Source organism: Panicum hallii, chromosome 5, assembly GCF_002211085.1.
Source record: "Panicum hallii strain FIL2 chromosome 5, PHallii_v3.1, whole genome shotgun sequence".
NCBI classification, from domain to species: Eukaryota; Viridiplantae; Streptophyta; class Magnoliopsida; order Poales; family Poaceae; genus Panicum; species Panicum hallii.
Genome location: NC_038046.1, coordinates 6,990,961 through 7,014,980, shown reverse-complemented (window position 1 = coordinate 7,014,980; position 24,020 = coordinate 6,990,961). Strand labels below are relative to the sequence as shown.

General features: G+C 45.3%; 4 protein-coding genes across 5 annotated transcripts; 2 read left to right on the top strand and 2 right to left on the bottom strand.

Moving 5' to 3' along the window:
- Positions 1–1,357: 1,357 nt before the first annotated feature.
- Positions 1,358–4,049, top strand: LOC112891845 (AP2-like ethylene-responsive transcription factor At1g79700). The gene is made up of 7 exons (XM_025958831.1): positions 1,358–1,605; positions 1,721–1,803; positions 2,033–2,041; positions 2,425–2,522; positions 2,638–2,762; positions 3,030–3,106; positions 3,433–4,049. Exons 1-7 carry the CDS (start codon positions 1,358–1,360, stop codon positions 4,047–4,049), a joined length of 1,257 nt encoding a protein of 418 aa, XP_025814616.1.
- A 3,649-nt stretch (positions 4,050–7,698) lies between these two features.
- Positions 7,699–10,959, top strand: LOC112895451 (ADP-ribosylation factor 1). Of its 2 annotated transcripts, XM_025963401.1 has the most exons (7): positions 7,699–7,892; positions 8,250–8,405; positions 8,829–8,899; positions 9,065–9,184; positions 9,505–9,623; positions 10,000–10,081; positions 10,665–10,959. In XM_025963401.1, the coding sequence occupies exons 2-7, from the start codon at positions 8,258–8,260 to the stop codon at positions 10,668–10,670; spliced, it is 546 nt and encodes a 181-aa protein (XP_025819186.1). In that variant the 5' UTR covers positions 7,699–7,892; positions 8,250–8,257; the 3' UTR covers positions 10,671–10,959. The 2 variants fall into 2 exon arrangements, with proteins under 2 accessions (XP_025819186.1, XP_025819185.1); XM_025963400.1 differs by lacking the exon at positions 10,665–10,959 and having other exon boundaries at positions 10,000–10,090.
- Positions 10,960–11,603: 644 nt separating this feature from the next.
- Positions 11,604–17,419, bottom strand: LOC112895450 (vacuolar protein sorting-associated protein 36). Its single transcript, XM_025963398.1, has 8 exons — positions 16,728–17,419; positions 16,448–16,648; positions 12,795–12,888; positions 12,655–12,712; positions 12,405–12,474; positions 12,067–12,202; positions 11,899–11,983; positions 11,604–11,821 (listed from the first exon to the last, which is right to left on the bottom strand). The coding sequence occupies exons 1-8, from the start codon at positions 17,361–17,363 to the stop codon at positions 11,764–11,766; spliced, it is 1,338 nt and encodes a 445-aa protein (XP_025819183.1). The 5' UTR covers positions 17,364–17,419; the 3' UTR covers positions 11,604–11,763.
- Positions 17,420–18,137: 718 nt separating this feature from the next.
- Positions 18,138–22,441, bottom strand: LOC112895449 (beta-glucosidase 5-like). The gene is made up of 13 exons (XM_025963397.1): positions 22,172–22,441; positions 21,960–22,023; positions 21,752–21,810; positions 21,262–21,337; positions 21,100–21,171; positions 20,895–20,982; positions 20,557–20,815; positions 20,226–20,341; positions 19,933–20,147; positions 19,740–19,768; positions 19,446–19,548; positions 18,856–18,943; positions 18,138–18,617 (listed from the first exon to the last, which is right to left on the bottom strand). The coding sequence occupies exons 1-13, from the start codon at positions 22,292–22,294 to the stop codon at positions 18,386–18,388; spliced, it is 1,524 nt and encodes a 507-aa protein (XP_025819182.1). The 5' UTR covers positions 22,295–22,441; the 3' UTR covers positions 18,138–18,385.
- Between the last annotated feature and the right edge of the window lie 1,579 nt (positions 22,442–24,020).

Genomic DNA, 24,020 nt, shown 5'->3' with positions numbered 1-24,020 from the left:
TCTAATTTGACCAATTTTACCTGTAATATCAAAATAAATGCATAAAACATGTTCTTAGCGTGCATTTAAAGAAAGTATTGGGACGTAAATGTGAGTGCCTTCTCTTAACTATAATCTGAAAAGAAATGAGTGCTTCTTGAATTCAACATGTAAATGAGTCCGGGCCAACTTGCCACGAGTCGGTCATGTATGTTCTCTTTTTTTAATAAAAAAAGGCATGTTATAAGAACCGAATATGTTAGTGGCGAGTTTGCTCGCTGCAATAGAATCTTGATTTTCAAGGATTTAGGCCCATGCAACGGATACTGCAAAATACATGGAAAAATTAGCCCACAAATTTATTGTCTTTTGTAAGTTTAGCCGATCAAACTTTTACTAACCCTAAAGCTACTCAAATAAATCTGGAGTGGATGCACGTGGTGAACTACCGGGCTTTATACATCGGTTGGTAAGCATTTGGTCATGGCGCATTGGTAGCTATGCTTACTTCCATGCATGTATGATGTGACCTCCACAACACAGCTGTTACAACTTACAATCGTACAGACCACAGAGAATGCTCGTGCCTCCAGTCACCAGCACGTACGCACCCACACCGGCGCACGTGTCTGCTCGCGAGGCCAGGGAGCTCGCTCCCACTGAACGGCGAACCCATTGGGGGCACGCAAGAACCCGTAGCGACGCCGACCAGTGAGCTCGGCTTCTTTCGCATTGGAGCCCCGTTGACGCCCAGATTTTGCTGCACGGCCCCTCAGCATTCTGTCGCGAGACTTGTTTGCTCTTCGCGTGTCCCTGCAGCGCGGATGCCAAACTTCCCCGGGACTTGACAGCAAAAGGCTCGCCTCCCTCGCCGTCGGCCGGTCGCCGTGGCCTCAGGGGCCAAGTGTCGCCGCGCCGGCGCTCACATAAACCCACGCAAGCGATGCGCGTCTTGCACCCACCCACCAAGCCCTGCTCCCAAGTCCCAACCCTTCCAGTCCCCCACACTGTCCTCTCCAGTCTACACGCACGGCTCCGCCGCTGACCGCTGGGCCCAGCTGGCCGGCCTGGTACTGCTGGTTTTCACCGTACAGCACTAGCCTGTTCTCAGTGAAACTAACCATGGTTAATCCCTCCTCCAAAAGAGCAGTGGTGTGGTGAGCCATTTCCACCTCCATATAGGCAGGCTCACCTGCTCTGCCCCGGCCGGCCCGGATCTTCTTCCCATTAGTAGTAAGCAGCCACCCACGCCACTCTGCCGTCAGCACGCTTGCTGTTTACCACCAAGCCGTTCAAACAACAGAGCCAAAGGGAGAGCGATCACAGGCCAAGAAAGCGAAGCCGCGGCCGGGACGGGCTAAACCCTGGGCCACTCGCCATGACGACGAGGCCGCATTGCGCGGCCACCCCGCTTTCCCCTTCGTCTCGGGCCTCCTCCTCCTCATCGCTCTCCTGCGTCTCCTCCGCCGCGTCCTCGTCGGGCTCCTGCTACGTGCCGGCGTCGTGGCCGCCGAAGTGCGGCGGCAAGAAGAAGAGGAGCAGCCGCAGGAGGGCCAAGAATGGCGCCGCCGGCGGTGCCGTTGCCGTCCTCAGGAGGAACAGCTCCATCTACAGAGGCGTCACCAGGTGGCGTAATCGGCCAAAGGCTTAATCTTTCTCTTCGCCGGCGACGTGGTTGGGTTCTGTGCTTGTGGTTTCTGAGTGGGAGACGCGTCCGGCGTCCCCGTGTTCGTTGATGCAGGCACCGGGCCACGGGGAAGTTCGAGGCTCACCTGTGGGACAGGCACGCTCGGTGTCCGGCCAAGAGCAAGAAGGGCAGGCAAGGTGAAGTATTTGTTCTTGTGTGCAGCTGAAGAACAAATGCGATTTTTTTTTTTGTTCTCCGGTCTCTCTCCCATTTATTTGATCATTTGGGCCCTCACGTTGTAGCAAAATGCCTGACATTGTTCTCTGTTTCTTCTGAATTTTTGTGTTTCGGATTTCTGCTCGGCTGCCTCGGCATTCGTGTGATGTGCGGATGTTTCATGTCTGATGGTCTGCTTGCCTCCAACAGTTTATCTTGGTGAGTCAAGAACTCAAGATCCTCTCCCTGCCTCTCATCCAGAAAAAGCTCACAAACTTTTCCATGCTATGATTCCCAATTATTTGGAATTTGTTGTGTTGTTTGGATTGATTTCGATTTCCGGACCTGCAACTAGTTTCTCCAATATTTTCAACAATAGAGCAATCGAGTGTGGATGAAAAAGGTATCTTTTGGGTAAAGGTTTTTTCCCCCTGAACAAACAACTTTTGGGTAAAGTTGAAAGGACTGCATTTTGTGTGTCCCCTTGTATGCTGGACATTCAGAAACGTTGGCACAAAACCATCAGACGCATGTATAGCTGGCTTTACCTTTACAAATGCAAGAACGTAGGAATACAAATTCTTAATCTTGTATCCTGGCAGGAGCTTTTGACAATGAGGAGGCAGCAGCCCACACCTATGATCTTGCAGCGCTCAAGTACTGGGGCTCAGAGTCATCAGAATGTAAACTCAACTTCCCAGTAAGTTCAGAGTTCAGTGTCATGCATCGTCTCTCCTTGTCTGTTGTCTCAGTACTGTACTTTGCTGCTACTCATAGTGTGAAGCTAAAGCTCTCTCTGTGAACAATTAATGCAGCTGGAATTGTACAACCACGAGCATGAGACGATGCACCGCATGTCAAGGGAGGCGTACCTGGCCGCTCTGCGGCGCAGGAGCAGCTCCTTCTCGAGAGGCGCCTCCGAGTACAGGGGAGTGGCCAAGTAAGCTCGCACCGCACGCACACGTGGCTTGAACCATCACCTGTATCTCTGTATCTATCCAATCAAGCACTGCCGCAGTGGTTCTGCCAGTGCATCTTCCTTAAGTGATTCAGTGATTCTGAGCTGTTCAATGTCACTAACAAGGATGAAGTTTCTCGCTTATCTGCAATTGAACTGCAAATTTCTGTTGTTAGTTTGTCACCCTTCCTGCAAGTCTGAATTGTTTTCTTGGCGAATGATAGAACTATGAGAGCTTTGGATTTGCAGGCACCACCGCAATGGCAGGTGGGAGGCCAGGATAGGCTATGCTAACTGCAAGAAGTACCTCTATTTGGGGATATTCGGTACCTGTCCCTTTCCTTGGCCTTCAATTGCGTTTTGCTACTGATCTCAAGAAACGACATTTTTGTTACAAAATCGTTCCACACAAAGTTGCTGCTATACCATCATGCATTTAGCGTTCTTACCCGTTTGGCAATACCTGTGTCCCTACTACTAGTAGTAGCAAGCTGTAACTTGCATTTTTGCATTCTGAATTCTGATATCTGCATGTCTTCTACTCTTCTTGGATGATTTGTGCATGCTTCTGCTGGCTGCTGCTGTGAAGGCCCACGCAATGTACTTCTGAATTGTTGGCTGGTCCCCTTGGATCTTCTTTCTTTGCGTGCAGGGACCCAGGAGGAGGCAGCCCGGGCCTACGACCTCGCAGCTCTGGAATTGCGGGGCCACGCCGCGATCACCAACTTCGACATCAGCAGCTACACGGATTACCTGCAGCAGCTTGAGCAGCCGGTCCCCAAGGCCCAGCCGAAGCCGGCTCTGAAGCCCAAGGCCGAGCCCGTCGACGAGGAGGCACGGCTGCTGCCCAAGGCTGCTGATCCGATTCCGGCGCCGCTTCTGACGCCCAAGCCTGAGCCCGAAGACGAGCTGGCCGGTCCACTGGCGCCGCTGCCGCCGGGCCCCGTGCTCCGCGACGAGGATGACGTGGACAACGCCATCGCCGAGATCCTGCCGGCGCTCGGCATGGACCCCGCCGACTTCGAGGCCCGGTACCCCGCCCGCGGCGCCCGCGCGCTCGGCTGGCCGTCCGACGACCACCAGCTGCGCGGCCTGCCGCTGCCGGACGCCGGGCGCTTCGAGGACGACATCGAGACCCTGTTCGAGGCGCCCGGCTCGGCCGGCCCTGGCCAGGGGGGCGAGGTCCAACCCCCCGCCGCCGTCGTGCCTGACGCCGTCTCCTGCGCGGCCGCCGCGATCAGCTCGCTGGCGTCCGGCCGTTGGTGGTGATGCGCGGGCGCGCACGCTCCCTGCTTCCATCCACCGGCCGTGTAATTACGTGTCGGTTCCTGGGGATTTGGGTGGCATTTTGGTTTGGTGGCGAGGTGGCTGGCGGCGATTAAGCTTGTGTCTTTTGGCGTGTGAAGATGCCGTGGTGCGGCAGCTCTCGCTCTCGAGTCTCGATCCTTTTGGCCTTTGTGGGGATGTGAAAGTGGGAGGGCTCGAGCTTTTGGGATGATCCACTGTGGAAGCCATGGTAACTTGTAACTTGTCGGCTAACGGCGCACGCACTACGCTGCCGTATCGGGTTGTCCAAGTTGGAATGCCGTGGCATCAAGTGCTCGCGCGGTGTGACTGATGCGAGATGCACATGCTCCGCTTGCAGTAGCAGCTAGCTAGCTAGATACTGATCAACTGAAATGACAGGTTTCTGCTACTCCATTTCGTGTGCTTTTGAATGTGTGTTCGTGTCAGGTGACTTCTCTCCGTCGTTGATTTGATAAGAATGCATGTGTGGATGCTTAAGGTCCCTTAGGCCTCGTTTGTATCGAGCTAATTGTAGAAAGATGTTACACAAGGCTTTAGTTGATCTAAACAGCTCAATTTGTGGTCTAGTTTTTCAATTCAACCACTCAGCTTATAAAAAAAACTACAAATTGAACTATAAACTAGTTTCCTGCTATTGCAGCTTGTAATAAGTTAGAAGAATAGAGACATGACCTTAATGTTTAGTGAATATTGTTGCCAGTCAAGAACACCTGCCTAGAAGTAACTAGTGAAGAGGTGCCGGTGACAAGCACGCATGAACCCAGCCACCGAGGCGGTATAACACCCTAATTTTTAACTTTAGAATCTAAATAAATTTTGCTAGATTATTGCAGACTCATTAAAGTTTTATTTAATTTATTTTGAATTTAGAGTATTATCGTGAACTATAAATAATTTACTTAGCCATAAGAATAAATAATTTACTTAGCCATAAGAAGAAATATAAGGAAAATAGACTTGTGCATTTCCATGCCACATATTATGTTATTGTTTGTCTTTTAGTAGAATTTAATTTTTAAATTTAAATTCAAATCAATTTGCTTATCTTCTTTTTTCTTCCTCCCTCTTTTCTCTTTTAGGCCCAATCCAAATCTCCCTCTCTTTTCCCTCTCTCCTTTCTCCTTCCTTTTCTCCCGCGCGGCCCAACCCAGCCGGCTCAGCTCTCACTCCCGGCCTGCCCCACCTCCTTCTCTCTATGCCTCCGACAGGCGGGCCCCACCTGTCAGGGCCTTCCTCTTCCCCCGACCGAGCCCAACTCGAGCTCAAGTCTGACCTGGCCATGCCGCCTCCCCATGCCGCCTGTCCCGCACGCCTAGACCCTTAGCCGCCCCTATATAAGCGCCGCCAGGACTCACCCTTTGACCCATCAAGTCTCAGCTGCCGCATCCGCATCGTCCAAACCCTAGCCGCGCCGAGCTCGTCGCTTCCCTCCGTCCATGAACCACCGTGGGAGTTTCGCCTTGGGGTAAGGACCGCCGTCGGCCACTTCCCCCCCCCCTCTCTCTCACCTTCCTGTGCCGGCAATCGCTCGTCGGAGCGCCGCCCGGCCGCCCCTCCGTGGCGCGCCACCTTCCCGGTCCCGCGCGCCCGCATCGACCCCGCCAACGTGTTCCTCGTCGCCCCCTCTTTCTTCCAGGAAAAACCCAAGCCAACCCCCGCCAGCGCCGCACCGCACCCCGCACCCCCCCCCCCGGCCATCAGATCTAGATCCCACGGTCTAGATTAGATCTAGACCGGGGTCAAACGGCCTAGTACCGGTCAACCCTAGGCATTTTACAAAAGAGCCCCTCTATTTTTATGAAATCAACCCGTAGTCCATACTAGTTCAAAAGTATTTGTAAAACAGTCCTTTTTCTTCTATTTTAACCCGTGGATTTTTCTAAAATATAACCCGTCGTCCAAATCTCTCTATTTTCAAATCTAAACCCTAGATTATATGTTTATTTATATTTTAGCTCTCTGTTTCTTCGTTAAGAGAGTTTCAAATCTTTTACAAATAAGATTCTAAAACCATATTTTAGCCATAACTTCTCCGTTTTATCTCCGTTTTCATCGATTCTTGCGCTCACATAATCCTTGTGACGTGCGAGTAGCTTTGTTCTGTTTACACTATTTGGTGTACTGTATGTTGTACTTGTTTGCTTGTATGAACTTATATGGTGCGATAAATAGTGCACAGTTCGAGAATCCGCAAAAGTAAGGCTTTGAAGACGCCCCTGAGCAGCGGCAGTGCTTTGAGGAAGGCAAGTGGTTCTTGATCATGTTCGGATCCCAATAATTCTCTATATACACATATTTATTTATATGCATGCATGAGTCTATAACATGATGGATCCCAAACTAAAGATGTGTCTAGTTTCTATTGTACTTTCTTGATTAAGGCTGCGTTTGGTTGAGCTTTCTGAACCTGCTTCTGCTTTCAGAAAGCAGAAGCGGGATTCAACTTCTCTGCAGCTGCTTTGAAAAAGCTGCTTTTCTATAGTACAAATTTGAAAGCAGGTTGTACCCTACTTTTGCAGCTTTTCCGAATTTGTGAAAACTGCACACCTACTATTGGTCATATATATACTCTTTCAATTCTTTTTAATATATATAAGAAAATAAAGATTTTCATATATAGGAAATAAAAATAAAAAAGTTAACTCTAAATATTTTCATATATATAAAAATAAAGATTTAAAGGAAAAAGAATTTGGTCATCACAAAGAAATATTGTATACTGTCAATTTGCATAAAAACAATATATAACTTTTTCACAGTCGACAACTCACAGCAGTTTGAACCAAACGACTTTCAGCTTTTTCACTGCAGCTATCTGACAGCAGCTTTTTCACAGCAGACATCTGACAGTAGCTTTTTCACAGATCACAGCTGAACCAAACGCACCCTAAGACTTTTGGTTATGTAATAAAGTACTCTAATACTCTCTTTCGTTATAAAATTATTTTGGATATACACTTGTATCATCTATCATATATGTATGAGTTTGATCCTACTGCATGTATATAACTTTTTAAAACCGGATGTGACAGGTAGATACTCCAGCAATAGGTCATGTGTGTGCGGGAAGGTTCGTCATCGGCCCATGCGTGCGCAGACAGAGTTGCAAAATGTCTACTACATTTCTTTTCAAAAAAAAAAATGTGTACTACACTAGCAAGTACTAGCAAACATTACCGTAGTTGCCACGCCAGAGCACTCTAGCCAGATTTTTTTTCGAATAAAAAGAGAACGAGTCATCGGAAAGAAGAACAAAACGACCAAAAGGAGCCGACTCAATTTCGACAACCGGTCAAAAGAACAAGATGCGGCACTCTAGGCAGGGTGGGCCGCCTGAAGCGTCGCATCCAACTAGCAGCCCAGATCAAAACAAACTTGCCCACTTCCCGGCCCGCGGAATAAAGAGCGGCTAAGATCGAATCTGCGCCACGCCACACGCCACTAGCCCATTTTGTCTAGCCTCCATTTGGGCCCATGCCTGGAAGCCCCCACACGGCAGCCTCACGCGAAGCGTCCCGGTCAGGATCTGGCTCCATCCGCCCGCCGCGGGTCGGTTCGGCCGGGCCCCGCGCGAGCGCTCCTCCTCTCTATTTTATCGCAGCCCGCCTCGGGCCAGCCGCTCGGACCGCACCGCAGCCAGCCACAGCCTCCCGTCGCAGTCGCTCGCTCGCGTCGTCGCTCCCGACCTGTGCTCCCGCCTCCGCCGATCCGCGCACGCAGATCGCAGAAGCCCGGCGGCGCAGGGGCAAAGGGGAGCTAGGGAGGGAGCTCGCGCGGCGGAGGAAGGCGTTCGCCACCGTCTCGGTGAGTGCTCCCGCTTCTCCTTCGTGCGTGCTGTTATGAATTCCGCCCCGTGCCTCGCGGATCTGATCCGCTCGATCGTCTGGCCGGCGATCGGGTTGCCGTTTTCCCCCGCTACGGCATGATTCAGCTTCGGCTTCACGCTAGCGTTGGCAAATATGTTCGCTCGCGTGTCTCTGCTTTTTCCCGCGAATCCGATTCGATCCCGCGCCTTACTTTGGATCTCGTGACCTGGGATCCATTCCTTACGGAATTCCTGTGGGATGGGCTTGCTTACGCGTGTTGGAATCGTAGCGAGTGTCTATGGATGTGGATCTGTGCGTGGTTGGCTGAAACCTGTTTGGTCTTGTGTTGTGGCAGAGGAAGAGATGGGGCTCTCGTTCGGGAAGCTGTTCAGCCGCCTCTTCGCCAAGAAGGAGATGAGGATCCTCATGGTCGGGCTTGATGCCGCCGGTAAGACCACCATCCTCTACAAGCTCAAGCTCGGCGAGATCGTCACCACCATCCCCACCATCGGTGAGCCCTTCCTCCACCATATGCTCTCCTTTGCATGTTAATCTATACCGTCGGAAGATGTTGTGAACTGCACAGCGCATTTATTTTCTGAACTGCAAACTCAAACGTGGTGACCATTCACATTTGGGGCTTACATTTTCTTACAGTTTGAGAAAATTACCCAGTTTGCTATAATTCAATTATAATGGTATTAGCCATGTAAAAGTCGAGCAATTTCAATCATGATTCCTGAACATTGTTCTTTTTGCATTCACTCATTTTCGTCCAAAATGGTTTTGTTGAGGACATATCATCTTTTTTAGGAACATTCGATCCGTAATATTTGTTAAGACATACAGAACATGTGCTAGTATATCTGAAATCGGTAAAATATGGAAGATGTGTGCTATAACTTACAGGTTGGCTTATCGTTGAATTTTGCAGGATTCAACGTTGAAACTGTCGAGTACAAGAACATTAGCTTCACTGTTTGGGATGTTGGTGGCCAGGACAAGGTACTTAATTGTGCTTATAATTGAGCTATATCTCAGATGGGCTATCATAGTCTGAACTCTTAGCAAATAGTTTCTGCTGTCAAGATCCATAGCATTATTATTTTCAAAAAAAACTTTTAGTGGATTAGCTGTTTATTGATTCTTTGTGCCAAAAACTCACAACAGATCAGGCCCCTGTGGAGGCACTACTTCCAGAACACGCAGGGTCTCATTTTTGTTGTGGACAGCAATGACAGGGAGCGTGTTGTTGAGGCTAGGGATGAGCTCCACAGGATGCTGAATGAGGTAACATGCTAGTGTTATTTTAGTAAAAAGTTCCACTTTGCAAATATCCAGTCTATAAATGAAGTTTTGTTTATTTAAAAAAAAGAAGTTTTGGTTTCAACAATATTGCAATAATGAATTTGCAGATTAAAACTGGCTTGCCAAACAAAGTTTCTTAGAGCCCTCTGAGCAGCTTATGATGCATGCTTTTTTCTGCTTCTGACACCATTCATGTATCTTTTTCTTTCTTTCAAAGTGCTTACTGGGTAGAACTTTTCTGCTCCTTTATCCAATCTAATCGAGCTAATTCCTAATGATTTAGATATCTTTCTATGTTGTAGGATGAGCTGCGTGATGCTGTGCTGCTTGTTTTTGCAAACAAACAAGATCTTCCTAACGCTATGAATGCTGCTGAAATTACTGACAAGCTTGGCCTGCATTCCCTGCGCCAGCGGCACTGGTAAGAAACTTTATTTTCATTACTGTTCACATAGCATGGTTGAAGTTGCCCTGACATTCTGAAATTTGTTGGAGTCTGTATTGGACACGTTTGCAAGTATATAGTACATCGTATGTTTGAAGTGTTTTTGGTTCAATTATCATTTCTATAGGATGTGAAGATATATGAATATTATCCAATCTTTTCATTGGGACCACCAATGTTGTATTAATTCACACCACTTGAGATACTGTGATTGGGCTGAATCTTTATCTCCATTCTGCAGTGCTTTATTATATCTTTTTCTCAAATAATTGCCAATATCACTGTTGCTTTTCTGGAATCTAGAAGATATATCTATGCTAATATTAACATAAAACTATCCCCTGGAACACAGGTACATCCAGAGCACTTGTGCTACATCTGGTGAAGGGTTGTACGAGGGGCTTGATTGGCTTTCCAACAACATCGCCAACAAGGTAAGATAGCTGTATGCTAATGACTTGTTTGTGCTTTGCCTGAATACTTCTGTGAGCTGTTGCGCTTGTTCTGATTATATATTCAATGCTGAAATAGGCATGCATAATAGCTCTGTTATAGCTGCCTTAGTGTAGTCAGGATTTCAGTGCTGCTGTAAGCGAGATTGGAACACGGGAATAATAGATTGATTAATGGAGGTGCAGTGTACGCCCATATACAGGCAAGGGCTCCTAGGGTTTGGCTTATAGAAAACCAAATCAACGCTGGAGATCCTCGCCTATCTAACCGTCAACCAGGCTTGCGCAAGGACCTCAAGTCCTGAATCCTGATGCAGCAAGGCAACCATGGGCCTGAGGGGCCAGCTGCCTGTCTTAACAGTTTTGTTAGGCATAGAACGAAGTTGAACTGTCTTGGACAGGCATTTTTCTTCTGTTCTGCACTACCAGTACACCATACTAGCAATTCTGCATAGCATCGAAATTTGAACTCCTTGTACAAGATCGGCTATAGCTGTTGGTGACTTAACTTCCGAAAAATTGTTGCTGGAAACTGACAGTATTCTCATTCCATCTGTTTGCCCAGGCTTGAAGCTTTTCGGCAGGGCTCCCAGGAAGAGGAAGATGTCTGAACAACTTATTGCTGCCTTATTACATATTATAAGATTATACAATCTACAATAGATAGTGTGAGTGTTTGTGAAGAAAAAGAAACTAGCTCTCTTTTGAGGGGCTAGTGCCAGATTCGGTTATGTTTTTGTTTTTGGCTCGGTATTATTGCCTGTCCAGTTTCACAAAACTGACTCTGTCAATCATGTGTACTTATGTTTGGAGATGTGTCGTAAATTAAATTTACATGCTTTGCCATAAATTTTTGCCGATACATTGCTATGCCAGATGTGGATTGCTAGATTTTTTGTTGGATTACATATCCGAGATGCTTTGCTGTACAAGTGTACATTAACTTTGGCCACTCACTGCTGCATCTGGTATGTGCCGCAAACATCCTGTTCTTTTGAGATGCCTTCTGTTCCTTTTGGATATGGCAATCAACAGGCCTGCCTTACATAGGTAGTGTTTGGATCCAAAGGGCAAAAATTTTGCCATAGGGTTTGGCAAAAGCTCATTTAAACCTCTTTTCTCCTTTTTGCCATAGGGTGTTTGGGTCCAAATGGAAAAAAAAGAGCAATTTTTTTGCTATTTCCTTTTGCTATCTGTTTTTGCTGTTTCCTTTTTGCCATAGGGTGTTTGGGTCCAAATGGAAAAAAAAGAGCAAATTTTTTGCTATTTGCCCTTTTGCCAAAGAATCCAAACAGGCCCATAGTTACATTCTGTTCTGCCAAATCAGCGCTGTGCCTGGTATGAATTGCTAATTGTTTCTGAGATCAAAAGGCCACACTACCAGTCTACCACGTAATGATGAGATCGTGCCGAATGCGTGGCTTACATTATGTAACATGGAAGGTTACGGAATCCTCGTGTATTCTAATGAATCTAATGCCAAAGAGCAACTGAGAGAGAGTACTTTGCACTCAAATTTGCTTTCATTCAACAAAATACATGAATGTGTTACAGCACGTCTTTAGGTGTGTTACATGATACACAATTGTGGGATATTCAGACAAAACTTTGATCAAACGTTTTCAAAGGATTGCAGCAACATGCTCCAGCTGATCTGACCAGTGTCACTGAGACGCCATAGCAACAGAGATCCAAGCGTGGTACAGTCCATGTGGCTTTTGCCTGGAAAACACACAAATCAATACAGGGCATAATCTCTCAAAAGGAACCTGCAGGGAGGCAGGGTGTGATCTACTTACGTATAAATATTTTGGGCATCAATTTCATTAAACAAATTGACAAAGAAGCGGAATCCATCTGGACTGACATCCCTGCACAACAAGCCTGAGAGAAACAGTGGTACTTAAGTTTCATCTCCGAACCAAACGCATAACTTGCAAAATACTTCAATATAAACCATAGCATACCTTTATTTTCTGCATTTAGAAGATGCTCCTTTGCTAAAGCTGGTGCGATTCCCAGAGTGAATGCAGCATCACTTGGGCTAATCCCTTTCTGAAGAGCATCCGGCTTTTGTGCAAGTGACGAGATTCTTGCAAATACCTATGTTTGTTGAGGAAAAAGATCAGAGCGTACTAGTGCCTGGTGCTAAAAAAATGCTAGTGGCAGAAGCACAAATGTAGACAAGTGCAGTAAAAATAGTGGTGGCAGCATAACCCACTAACAGAGTCAATGCTGATTGGCTGCAATATGTGGTTTAGTGGCCATTCAGTATGCATTAAGACTTATTGTTGCAATGGTTTACCTCTTCATCACTATGTGTCTTGGTCTGGATCACCTTCACTCCACTATCAAATTTCCTGAGCATGACTGGGCTGCTCATTACAAATCAACATCTATAAGCAAAACATCAAAACCATGATCAATGGCTGGTGATGAACCAGCTGGAACGGCACTAAACTAACTACTCTTTGCTATTCCCATCATCCTTAAATTCTGTTCAGAAAGTAGAGATTTTGGTAGTTTAGTAATCATCAAAAGCACCATATACATACACATCAACTTTCTCCCAGAGCGAACATGCTTGCAAAAGATCCTCTGGTGAGATTAACTCTAGAAAAAAAACAAAACTAATTTCAGAACACAATTAGGAAGGGAATTCTATTTAGATATTACTAATAGAAAAACCACAGACCTGTTCCCCTGGCACGATTGAAGAGACAATAGACATCGACCAGTGCCATCATACCCCCTGCTTTCTCAAGCGGTATTCTTACAAAGTCCGCCAGCTGGCAATGAACGGACAAAATAATCATTAGTAAATAACAAATCTAACTCTTCGTATAGCACAGCTTAAGGAGAAGAGGAGAATATGCAACTGCATGCCTCAGATTAGAAGGAAACTCTGAAGGCATGGACAAAATTTGTGTCCCTGCCTTCCTGCCAATTGAATATACAAGACTATGAATGTTGTAGTTTCTTGATGCTTGATGTGTTACTAAATGATAATATTCTAGAGATTCTCCTGTAATGTACCCCTTTCCCACTGATGAAGATAGGCCTAGAGCTCTTGACTAAATTCTAGTAATGGTAAAATACTAAATGGTCGATGTAGCAATTAGGAGACGTGTAAATATTCTATGCGTGCAGGAGACTAAATGGAAGGGCCAGAAGGCGAAGGAGGTGGAGGGTTCTGGCTTCAAGCTTTGGTACACGGGGACAACTTCGAGTAGGAATGGTGTAGGCATCTTGATCGATAAGAGCCTTAAGGATGGAGTTGTAGATGTTAGGAGGCAAGGCGACCGGATTATCCTAGTGCGGTTGGTCATTGGAGATTTGGTTCTGAATGTGATCAGTGCCTATGCCCCTCAGGTAGGTCTTAGTGAGAGCTCCAAGAGTCAGTTCTGGGAAGACCTCGATAGCATGGTTAGTACCGTGCCTATCAGCGAGAAGCTCTTCATAGGAGGAGACCTCAATGGTCATGTGGGTGCGACTAATGTAGGATATGAGCGAGTACACGGGGGTTTCGGGTATGGTAGTAGGAATGAGGGGGGGAGGATGTTTTGAATTTTGCGTTGGCCTACGACCTGCTGTTAGTGAATACCCTCTTTAGAAAGAGAGAGTCCCATCTAGTGACCTTCCATAGTGGACAAAACTCGAGCCAAATCGATTTTATCCTTGCTAGGAGAGAGGATAGACGTGCCTGCTTAGATTGTAAGGTGATATCTGGGGAGTGTGTTGTCCCCCAACACAAGCTTGTGGTGGCGGATTTTCGTTTTCGGGTACGTGCCCACCGGGACAAACGTGCCAAGATTGCGAGAACGAAGTGGTGGAAGCTTAGAGGGGAAGAGGCACAGACGTTTAAGGAGAGGATGCTAGGCGAGGGGCCTTGGGAAGAAGGAGCAGATGTAGATGATATGTGGCTAAAGATGGCGACATGTGTTCGGAAGGTGGCCTCAGAAGTGTTTGGTGTGAGTAGGGGAGGCAAGCAAGAAGTGAAAGAGACTTGGTGGTGGAATGACGAGGTGCAAAGGGCTATTAGGGAGAAAAAGGAGTGTTTCAAACGCCTTCACCTCGACAAGAGCGCGACCAACATCGAGGGCTATAGATTAGCGAAGAGGTCTGCAAAGCGAGCTGTAAGTGTAGCGAAAGGTCAGGCTTTTGATAACCTTTATCAACGGCTAGGTACGAAGGAAGGAGAGAAGGACATTTATAGGATAGCTAGGGCTCGCGAGAGAAAGACAAGGGACATAAACCAGATCAAATGCATCAAGGATGGGACAGATCGACTTCTGGTGAAGGATGAGGAGATCAAGGACAGATGGCAAGAATACTTCGACAATTTGTTTAATGGGGAAAATGAGGGTCCTACCTTCGAGTTGGACGACTCATTTGATGATACCAACAGACGCTTTGTGAGGAGGATTCAGGAGGCAGAGATCGGGGAGGCTCTGAAGAGGATGAAGGGAGGTAAAGCAATGGGTCCCGATGGCATCCCCATTGAGGTGTGGAGATGTCTGGGCGAGAGGGCGGTAGTATGGTTAACTAAGCTTTTTAACCTAATTTTCCGGTCAAACAAGATGCCGGAGGAACGGAGGAGAAGTATATTAGTACCGATCTTCAAGAACAAGGGAGATGTTCAAAGTTGTACTAACTACCGGGGGATTAAGCTGATGAGCCATACGATGAAGCTTTGGGAGAGGGTTATCGAGCATCGTCTAAGAAGATTGACAAGGGTGACCCAAAACCAGTTTGGGTTCATGCCTGGGAGGTCGACCATGGAGGCGATTTTCTTGGTACGACAGTTGATGGAGAGATATAGAGAGGAGAAGAAGGACTTACACATGGTCTTTATTGATCTAGAGAAGGCGTATGACAAAGTACCGAGAGACGTCATGTGGTGGGCCTTGGTAAAACACAACGTCCCAACTAAGTATATTACCCTCATCAAGGATATGTACAAGGATGCGATGACTTGTGTTCGAACATGTGATGGCGATACCAGTGACTTTCCAATTAAAATAGGACTACATCAAGGGTCAGCATTGAGCTCTTATCTATTTGCTTTGGTGATGGATGAGGTCACAAGGGACATACAGGGTGATATCCCTTGGTGTATGCTCTTTGCTGATGATGTGGTGCTAGTTGATGAGAGTAGGGCAGGGGTTAATATGAAGTTAGAGCTGTGGAGACACACGTTAGAGTCGAGGGGGTTCAGGTTGAGTAGGACCAAGACCGAGTATATGATGTGCGACTTTAGCCCGACTAGGCATGAGGATGGGGACGTTAGCCTCGAAGGTCAAGTGGTGGCCAAGAAGGATATTTTCCGGTATCTAGGATCAATGCTTCAGAAAGATGGAGACATTGATGAAGATGTTAGACATAGAATTTCAGCTGGTTGGTTGAAGTGGCGGCAGGCTTCGGGCGTCCTCTGTGATAAGAAGGTGCCACTGAGGCTAAAAGGTAAGTTCTATAGGACGGCGATTCGCCCGGCGATGTTATACGGTGCCGAATGTTGGCCTACAAAAAGGCGACATGTCCAGCAACTGAGTGTAGCAGAGATGCGTATGCTGCGTTGGTTCTGCGGGCATACAAGAAGGGATAGAGTCCGGAACGAAGAGATTCGAGATAGGGTCGGGGTGGCACCTATCGAGGAGAAGTTGATCCAGCATCGGTTGAGATGGTTTGGACATGTACAACGGAGGCCTCCCGAGGCGACGGTGCGTAGTGGAGTTTTAAAGCGGGGCGATAATGTTAAGAGAGGTAGAGGTAGACCTAGACTAACTTGGGACGAGACGGTTAAGAGAGACCTTAAGGAGTGGAATATCGCTAAGGAATTAGCTATGGATAGAAACGCTTGGAGATTAGCAATTAACGTACCTGAACCGTGATTTTTGTTACTTTTTGTTTAACTCCTAACTCTTCCTTTGGTTTGTGCCCTTTTTGTGTTTCTTATTCTTGTTTTCTGTGGGTTTCATCTCTAGCCTACCCCAACTTGCTTGGGACAAAAGGCTAAGTTGTTGTTGTTGTTGTTGTAAAATATTAAATGGACTAGGTGTCTAGCTGACATATGTAAATGACTCATTATTACTACTCAATAGAAGTCAAGGTTCCCAGAGGATGGAGGTCATGATTATCAAACAGTTTATACTGCAATATACTGTTGTGCATAAGCCATATGGCGATGAAGTTCTAAACTGAATATTTGGTCCAATCTACATCAACTTCTTACAGAATTCATGCACTACCAAAGCCAATTGGCAGTCCAAATAAAGCTACACGATCAGTAATACCTTAATTCTTACATGAAGAAAACTGGAAATGCATAAACAAGCAAGTGCAGGTTACCTGCAGTGACAACTGCTGATGATACAAAGCACCAGCAGTTTCTTTCGTCACAGGAGACACAATGCCAACACTCAATAGCAAATCCTGCATGTCTTGCTTAGAACCCATCTCTTCGTCATTGGAGTTTGATTCAGTAGATGAGTTTGTTAATAGCTTTAGCCTCATTTTCTCTGCTAGCTGCATCATTTCCTTAGCTTTGCTCTGGACCAGTGAAAAATAATAATTGAGTTCAGATTAGACCATGGTAATCAATCTGATATAATAGCTATGCAATTCGAACCATGAGGGCGTTAAGATCCTGGAAGGCATCCTGCAAGTTCTGCCCGGCGCTCTCCCATGACTCCTGCTCCATCCGCAGTATCCCCGAGACCCCGACAACGGGCATCCGGATCGCGATGTCCTCCGCCGGCGCGGCCCCCTCCGCCACCGGGGCGCCGCTCGCCGGAGCAGCCGCGGGTGTCATCTCCCAGGCCCTCGCGCGGATCGCCTCGATCAGCCTCCCGAAGAAGACATCCACGTCGGCCTTGCAGGTGACGACGATGGCTACGACCTCCGATCGCGCGGGCGGCATGGAGATCTGGAGGCGGATGCGGTGGTGCTGCGACGAGGAAGACGAGGACGAGGAGAAGAGGGAGCGGAGGGGGTTGTGGCTGTGCCTGCGGTGCGGAGGGTAGGCGTGGACGACGGTGGCGAGCGGGAGCCCACGCGCGGAGCGAGAGGGCTCATGGAGGAAGATGAGGCGGTGGGAGGTGAGCGCGAGGAGGCAGCCGCGGAGGGGCGCGAGGCACGGGTTCTCCTCGGGCTCGAGGTCGACGAGCGGGAGTAGGTTCCGCTCCACCTCGCCGGCCGACAGCACCGGGCGGCCGGACGCCGTCACGGACGCTGACGGCAGCCAGTCGGCTGCGGCGGCGGACATGGCGACGGTGATCTGGTGCGGTGCTGCAGTGGGTTTGGGTTTTCCTGGGCTCCTGGCGCTGACCTGAAGTCTTTTTCTTTGGGCCCCGGGCCAATCATCAAAATTAACCGGGACACAGCACAGCGGGGGGGGAGGAATGCAGGAGACAGTATACTCCATCCGTTCTAGTACTAGTCGTTTTAACTTTTTACTAACAGAGGGTATAAATGGTACAGTAGTTTGTTTTTTTTTTCCGCCACAGCTCCTTCTATGTTAGTGAAACTTTTGAGGAAGATATTCGAATTCCTCACTTTTGAGCTTGTTTTGAAATTGGAGTTGTGTGCTTAGTTTATCTTCTATAAGGACAACGACAATGTTTTTTACCTGATTAGAAATTTTAGAGAAAACACATTTGGACACTCTCACTTCTGAATTCTTTTTTGAAAGACGCTATCGGTTTTGAATTTATTTGAAGATATGCTTTGCGCTTTGGTAAGAACAGTGAGGTAGCGATTTATGGTTGGGGTTGTCTGCCTCCTAACCCTAAAATTTAGTATGGATGATGACAATTGATGATGAGGATGAGAATGCCAAACAAGTGAGTTAGGGACTTATGCAGGGGCTGTGGAAAAAGGTGGTTCTAAAATCGCATTTGTGAGTCATGGTCGCGCACAACAAGAGGGTGGAGGAGATGTAAAAGGAGAAAGAGGTGGGCATTGCCAAAATTGCACTCAAGAACCATTTGAAAAAAGGAAGTACATGCTTCGGATGGAGCTAGAAAACGTAGGTAAAGAATTAAGTATTAAGGCGTGCCAAATTGACATGAAAATATTTAGCACAAATAGTACTCCCTCTACCTGTGCCGTTTCTTGTACATTTTTTTCCTTCCCTCTCTCTAGGCCTATGTAAACCTTTTCTTTATTAACGCAAATCTGGTAAATCTCCTGCCAGTTTTATTTACTTAAATAAAATATGGTTCTTCTTCCGAAGGCTGCCATAGTATGTTGAGAAATGATAAATCATTGCAGTGAACTACACATGATTCATTGCTGAGCGTGCGATCCTGCATCGTCTAGCTCATTTTCTTCACGGATCTGGATCTCCTTGTTCCCGAGGAATTCGGAGTACCAGCGAGCAGAGAGCCTAGCTTGCCTTGGAAGCGCCTGGTCCTCGAAGTCGACGCGGTACAGGCCGTAGTGCGACTTGAATCCTGTAAGGTACTCGAAGACGTCCACGAAGCACCACGCGAAGTAGCCTTTCACATTGGCTCCATTCCTGCAGAGCGAGGTAGGTTAAGGATAAATCTATGATCTATCTGAACAATAGTTCTTCCTGAAAAGAAGGTCTTGTCTGAACAATTCATGAAATCTGTCGACGGACTGATATGATATTGCTGAGTTTTGTGAGTTGTGGCAGTGCCTTATTATCATCCTCAGAAAGCTGCTAATTCGATTTAAAATTTAGGTACCATCTAAGGACCATAAAATCCTCTTACTGATTTGACATTTCTTACCTTAGTGCAGTCAATGTGCTCTTTATGTGGTTCTTCATGTAATCAACCCTTTCAGTATCATGGAGACTACCATTTCTGGTTGCATAACCTGAAGACAGAAAGGAGAGGGAAGAAGGTATAAACAAATGCACTCGATGGTCATAATGTCTTGTTTTGGACAAGATACGACCAAACCTTTAAAAACTTTAACTGTCAATAACTTTTGAAATTACTAGAAAACATATAAATCATATGGAATATTTGTTTTAATCATTACTTAGATAATCTAAATTTGTTATATTGTAAATCATAACTTAGATAATCTAAATTTGTTATATTGTAAATATATTTTATAGAAATAATGATCAAAGTAGCACATGAAGATGTGAAAAGTAAAAAACCATTAAGTATGTTTGATCTGTCCGAGAAAAAACAAGTATTTTGACCAAATGAAGTATATGTTCTAGAAAATATGGCATATACAAGATGCATTGATGTCTGGATAGTGTTTTGTTGTTTTCAGGAACAGATATCTGCATAATGGTTTAAAGGTATTTCTTAGAATATCTGAGCCAAAATTTTCGAGACCTACAGCAGGGAAATAGACATGCCTGTCTCTTGGATATAAACAGGAAGATTCCCATAGGCTTCATTCAGGTACTCCACCAAAAGTTGCAATCCTTTGGGATCAGCTGGAATGGATGTTGGGGCTTGCTGCAATAAAATAAAAGGGCTGTATCTGTCACAGCTTCGAAAAAGTTCCAAATATTACTCATTTTAAATAAGAGGAACTTTCAGTGAATTTTTATCTAATCTCTCGCATTAGAAACCTAACTGCACAGCATAATATCTGAAACAAATGAAGTCATCAGTGTCGCTGAATAATTGTCGACTAGAAACTTTACCTGACCAATGGGTGGATCTGTTCTTGAACCTGCTCCAGAGAATCGTTTTGTTAGATGTACCATTTGGCTTGACGATTTTGTAGCATTGCAAATATGTTTCAGAGATATCAATAAATGAATAAAAAAACGAGGGATATAACAGAATTATGAGCAGTAAAATGATAATCATGTATCAACCAACGAATTGTTTTACCTCTATACTCAGCGGAGATGTCCAGTGCGAAGTCACGGATGCCTTTTTCTAACGGGCGGTCATTCACATATACAGAATAATAGTGATTTATTCCAATGAAATCTAGAGTACCCCTGACGGCTTCAGATTGTACTTTTGTGAACGATGGAAGGCGAGAACCAACATTATTCTTCACTGCCTGTGGATAATCTCCAAACACCAATGGTTCTACTATCCTACAATCCACACATATTATTTCCCATTAGCTCTGTAAGCATTTCACAATTCTGATGCAACAGGAGTCGAAAAGATACCAGCCAAGATAGAAGTCCCGAAATCTTTGAGTTGCTTCTAAATCGGAAGTGGAGTTTGTTAATGGGTATGGCCACAATGTGTATATATTTATGCCAATAACTCCTTTTTGCACAGCCTACAAGCCAAAATAATTCTATAGGTGCATAGAAACTCAATCTGATAATAGAATTTAAGAAACCAAAGGGAATGGTATTGGTGTAGTTAGAAGAAAACCTAATGCCTTGGCTCATGAGCAAAATGTGATATCTCTTTTATAAGGATCAATCTCGGATATCAACAAATTGCTAATGCTATGACGCTAGTGCTGTTTTCAGGCACAAGATTACTCACTTGATATTTTGCTCTGTACAGTCTGGTAGCTGATGCATGTGCCAATAACATGTTATGAGCTGCTATATATGGTTCCATACTTGAGTTCCCCACTGTACATTTTGTTACCCCGAATGGATCAGAACATCGCCCAGGCGGGATTTGTCCAATATCATACGACCCGATTGCAGCAACATTGACTTCATCCAGAGTAGTCCAGTACGAAACCCTATCACCGAACTCCTTAAAGCACAGGTCTGCATATGCTGTGAAATCCTCCCTGCGTTATGCAGTGCCAATGGCAATCAGAAGTTCATTCTTGGAAAGTATTGGTAACAGCTAAATTCAACATATCTTACACAATTCTGGGGTTTAACCATCCACAGTACTCGTCTTCCAAAACCTGAGGGAGATCCAGCTGGTACATCATAACATGGACTTGGACACCTGAATAACCAAAAAGTTATCACTATTGCTAATGCCCATACATTATCGACTTTATCGTTTAATACATTTATGTTTACCAGAATAAAACTATTCGAACAATATTTGCAATAGACCTACCATGCCTCACTAGTTCATCTATGAGATTGTTGTAGTACTCTAACCCTTTTGGATTGACAGTTCTCCTTCCTTCTGTATATTTCAATTCAAGAAAGTTTAAATGAACACCCTGAAAAATATTGCTTAGTATAACAGTAATTATTTATAAAAAAACGGTTGTACTTGGTATAAGCCTGGACCAGGAGATCGAGAATCTATAAGCCTCCAGGTTAGTGTCAGTTATGAGATTGACATCATCCTGAAACATCAGATGGTCTAGGTCAAGAGAAATGACAAATCAAGAGTTTTCGTTCCAGAATTAATGCTGAAACATTCACCCTCCAATTCAGTAGTAACATTGCTTCAACACAACTAATTGTATTGTTAGGAATAAGGATACATTTTTTTCTATATTTAGAGTTTAAATTTTCTTAAACAAGTATTTAGAGAACGGCAAAAGGTTAGTGTGTTAGGCATAGTAACAAATCCCCAGCTCTTTTTTTTTCTCGAATGCAAATCCCCAGCTCTATCAACCAAAAAAAATGCCCTCGCAGTTAAAGAAAAGTTCAAAGAGATCGTGCTCTACATGTCTATAGTCTAGGGAAGGCTCCAGAGTAGAGAATTGTTTAGGATTTGACGGCAGCAAACAAGAGAGATTTAGCCAATATTTCACCTTGTACTTGTGGTACCCGTCAGCGGCTATATCGCCATTGCTTTTGTCCGGCATTCTCCCTGTTAAAGAGATGAAAACATGATCCGCTTCATCAAGCTGCACGGTTAGCTAGCTTAAATCGATTAAATAAACATGAATCCTGACACTAGTGTTCAGTTTTAATTTTTTTTTCATTTGCAGAAAATTAATCGCCGAGTGACGCGCGGACCTGCGTGAGTGAAGGTATCCCAGATGCTTGGGCTCCTGCCATCCTCTGCAACAGCACCCTCATACTGCAGTAGAGATCATCAAAAAGAGTAAACGATAGGTGTCAAGATGATCCATGAGTCGCGGATACACCAACTTAATCGGCCTCGAGCGGAGCACGCAAGAAAAACCCTTGAATCCATGCACGGAAGCATTGATCGGAGCATCCGTTACCTGATAAGCAGAGGTAGCGGATCCGAAGACGAAATCCTCGGGGAAGTCGCCCCTCGTGAAGCCAAGGACGGGAGCCGCGCCCTGGGCGGAAAGGAACAGCAGGAGGGCAACGGCGGCAGCCATGTCTATCCTGAAGGCTCTGCAGCGAGAGGCCCGTATTGGAGGTGCCGGGCTGCCGGCACTCGGCACTCGGCAGGCTTCGCTTGTTCGCCAGTTTGCACGCGCGCTTCGGCGCTTGTCTCGTATGCGGTGCCCTGCTTCCCACACCAGATAATGCTACAGTGCGACTCGTGTCGCTCGCAGCAAGCAGTTAGCGGCTAGATTTCCGCAGGCCACGTCGATGTCAGTCGCAAATCGTAGAGACGACTCGCGTGTTTTATCCGGAACTGTAATCAATCAGCGTATCAGTTTTTAGTAGTAGAATCCATGGCATACAAAGGGGATGGTTTTGCAAAGAAAACAAAGAAAAGGAAAAATGTATACTAGACCTAGTCTTCTTCAGCGAGAGCTGAAGTTCGTGTATCAGTCCAGTCTCGGTGCACAATTTTACAGTACAGTTATTAAAACTAAAAATTAGGTAAATATATCAGATAAGTTTTATAGTGATGAAACTCCTCTCGCATCCCATAAAACTCCCTCCTTCTCTCTCCTCGCCATATCAACAAAATTGATAATATGGTATAAAATTTAATGTTACGAAACTCTCCGTAAAACCCTTCATCGAGACTCGCCTTAGCGGTCTGGTGTTTAAAAGCTTCAGGATTTTATGGCACAAATTTGTGGGATTTAAAGCCTCCTAATCTTATTGGCGCATCTGTTTTATATTCTTCACGTTATAGTAGATTAATTACTCATTGCCACCTATAGCATTTTGCGCAAAAAATTTCCACATAAATCCAAGTGTCACACCCCCTTGCTCACTATTTGTATCATTTGCTAAGTTAGGTCGTACATTGATGGTTAGTTGACCTGTGATTGAAATTTTAATTGTGTAGAGAGAAGGTTATCTAAATTGTTTGAAAAAACATACTCCCTAAAAGCCACCATATAAACAGTCGGTCACCTACCGTTAACAGTTTATTCTAACTCAAAGGCTATTTAAATGGATTAAACAGGGTAAACGGTTGATTAAACGGACATGGCTTGCCATTGTATAGTGTTTACACATTGTGTACACGGGTTAAACGGCCCGTGTAGGCGAAATGCTAAAAAATTTATCAATCTAATATTTAAATTTTATCCTACAAACTTATCATTCCAGCTTATAAACATCTTGCATGTCAATATATTAACTCAATCCCTTTTCTGCTTAGGTCAGTCTCAGTTTTATTGTACAGTTACCTAGAATAGCAACTTGGTAATATTTATAAAATTCCCCCTCCTCTCTCTCCTTATAATAATTCTGGCATATCAACAAACTTGTTAATGTGGCATTAAATTTAAGGCTTCTGAAATTTTTATAAAACCCTTCAATAAGATTGATCGTATAAGATGGAAGAGGTAGAATACACCTTATTCTTTTTTTTAAACAATACACCTTATTCAAAAAAAACCCTCTCCAATAAGACTATTCGTAGTGTAGGATTTCATTGCATGATTTCATAAAAGTGTCTATCACCTAAGTATATTTGAGTTAGTGAATAAAATAAGGTTCTTCAATGCAAAATTTTATTCTAAGATTTTATCGACTAGTCATAGCATTTAATTGTGAGGTATCTGATTGGACGCATTGCATAAAATGAAACTCTGTAGCCCTAATATAAGTTTCACAGTGTTGGAAACAATTTATAAACATCCCTCTCTTTCTTCATAATTATCTTACCACGTCATCACAAATGCTAACGTGTTA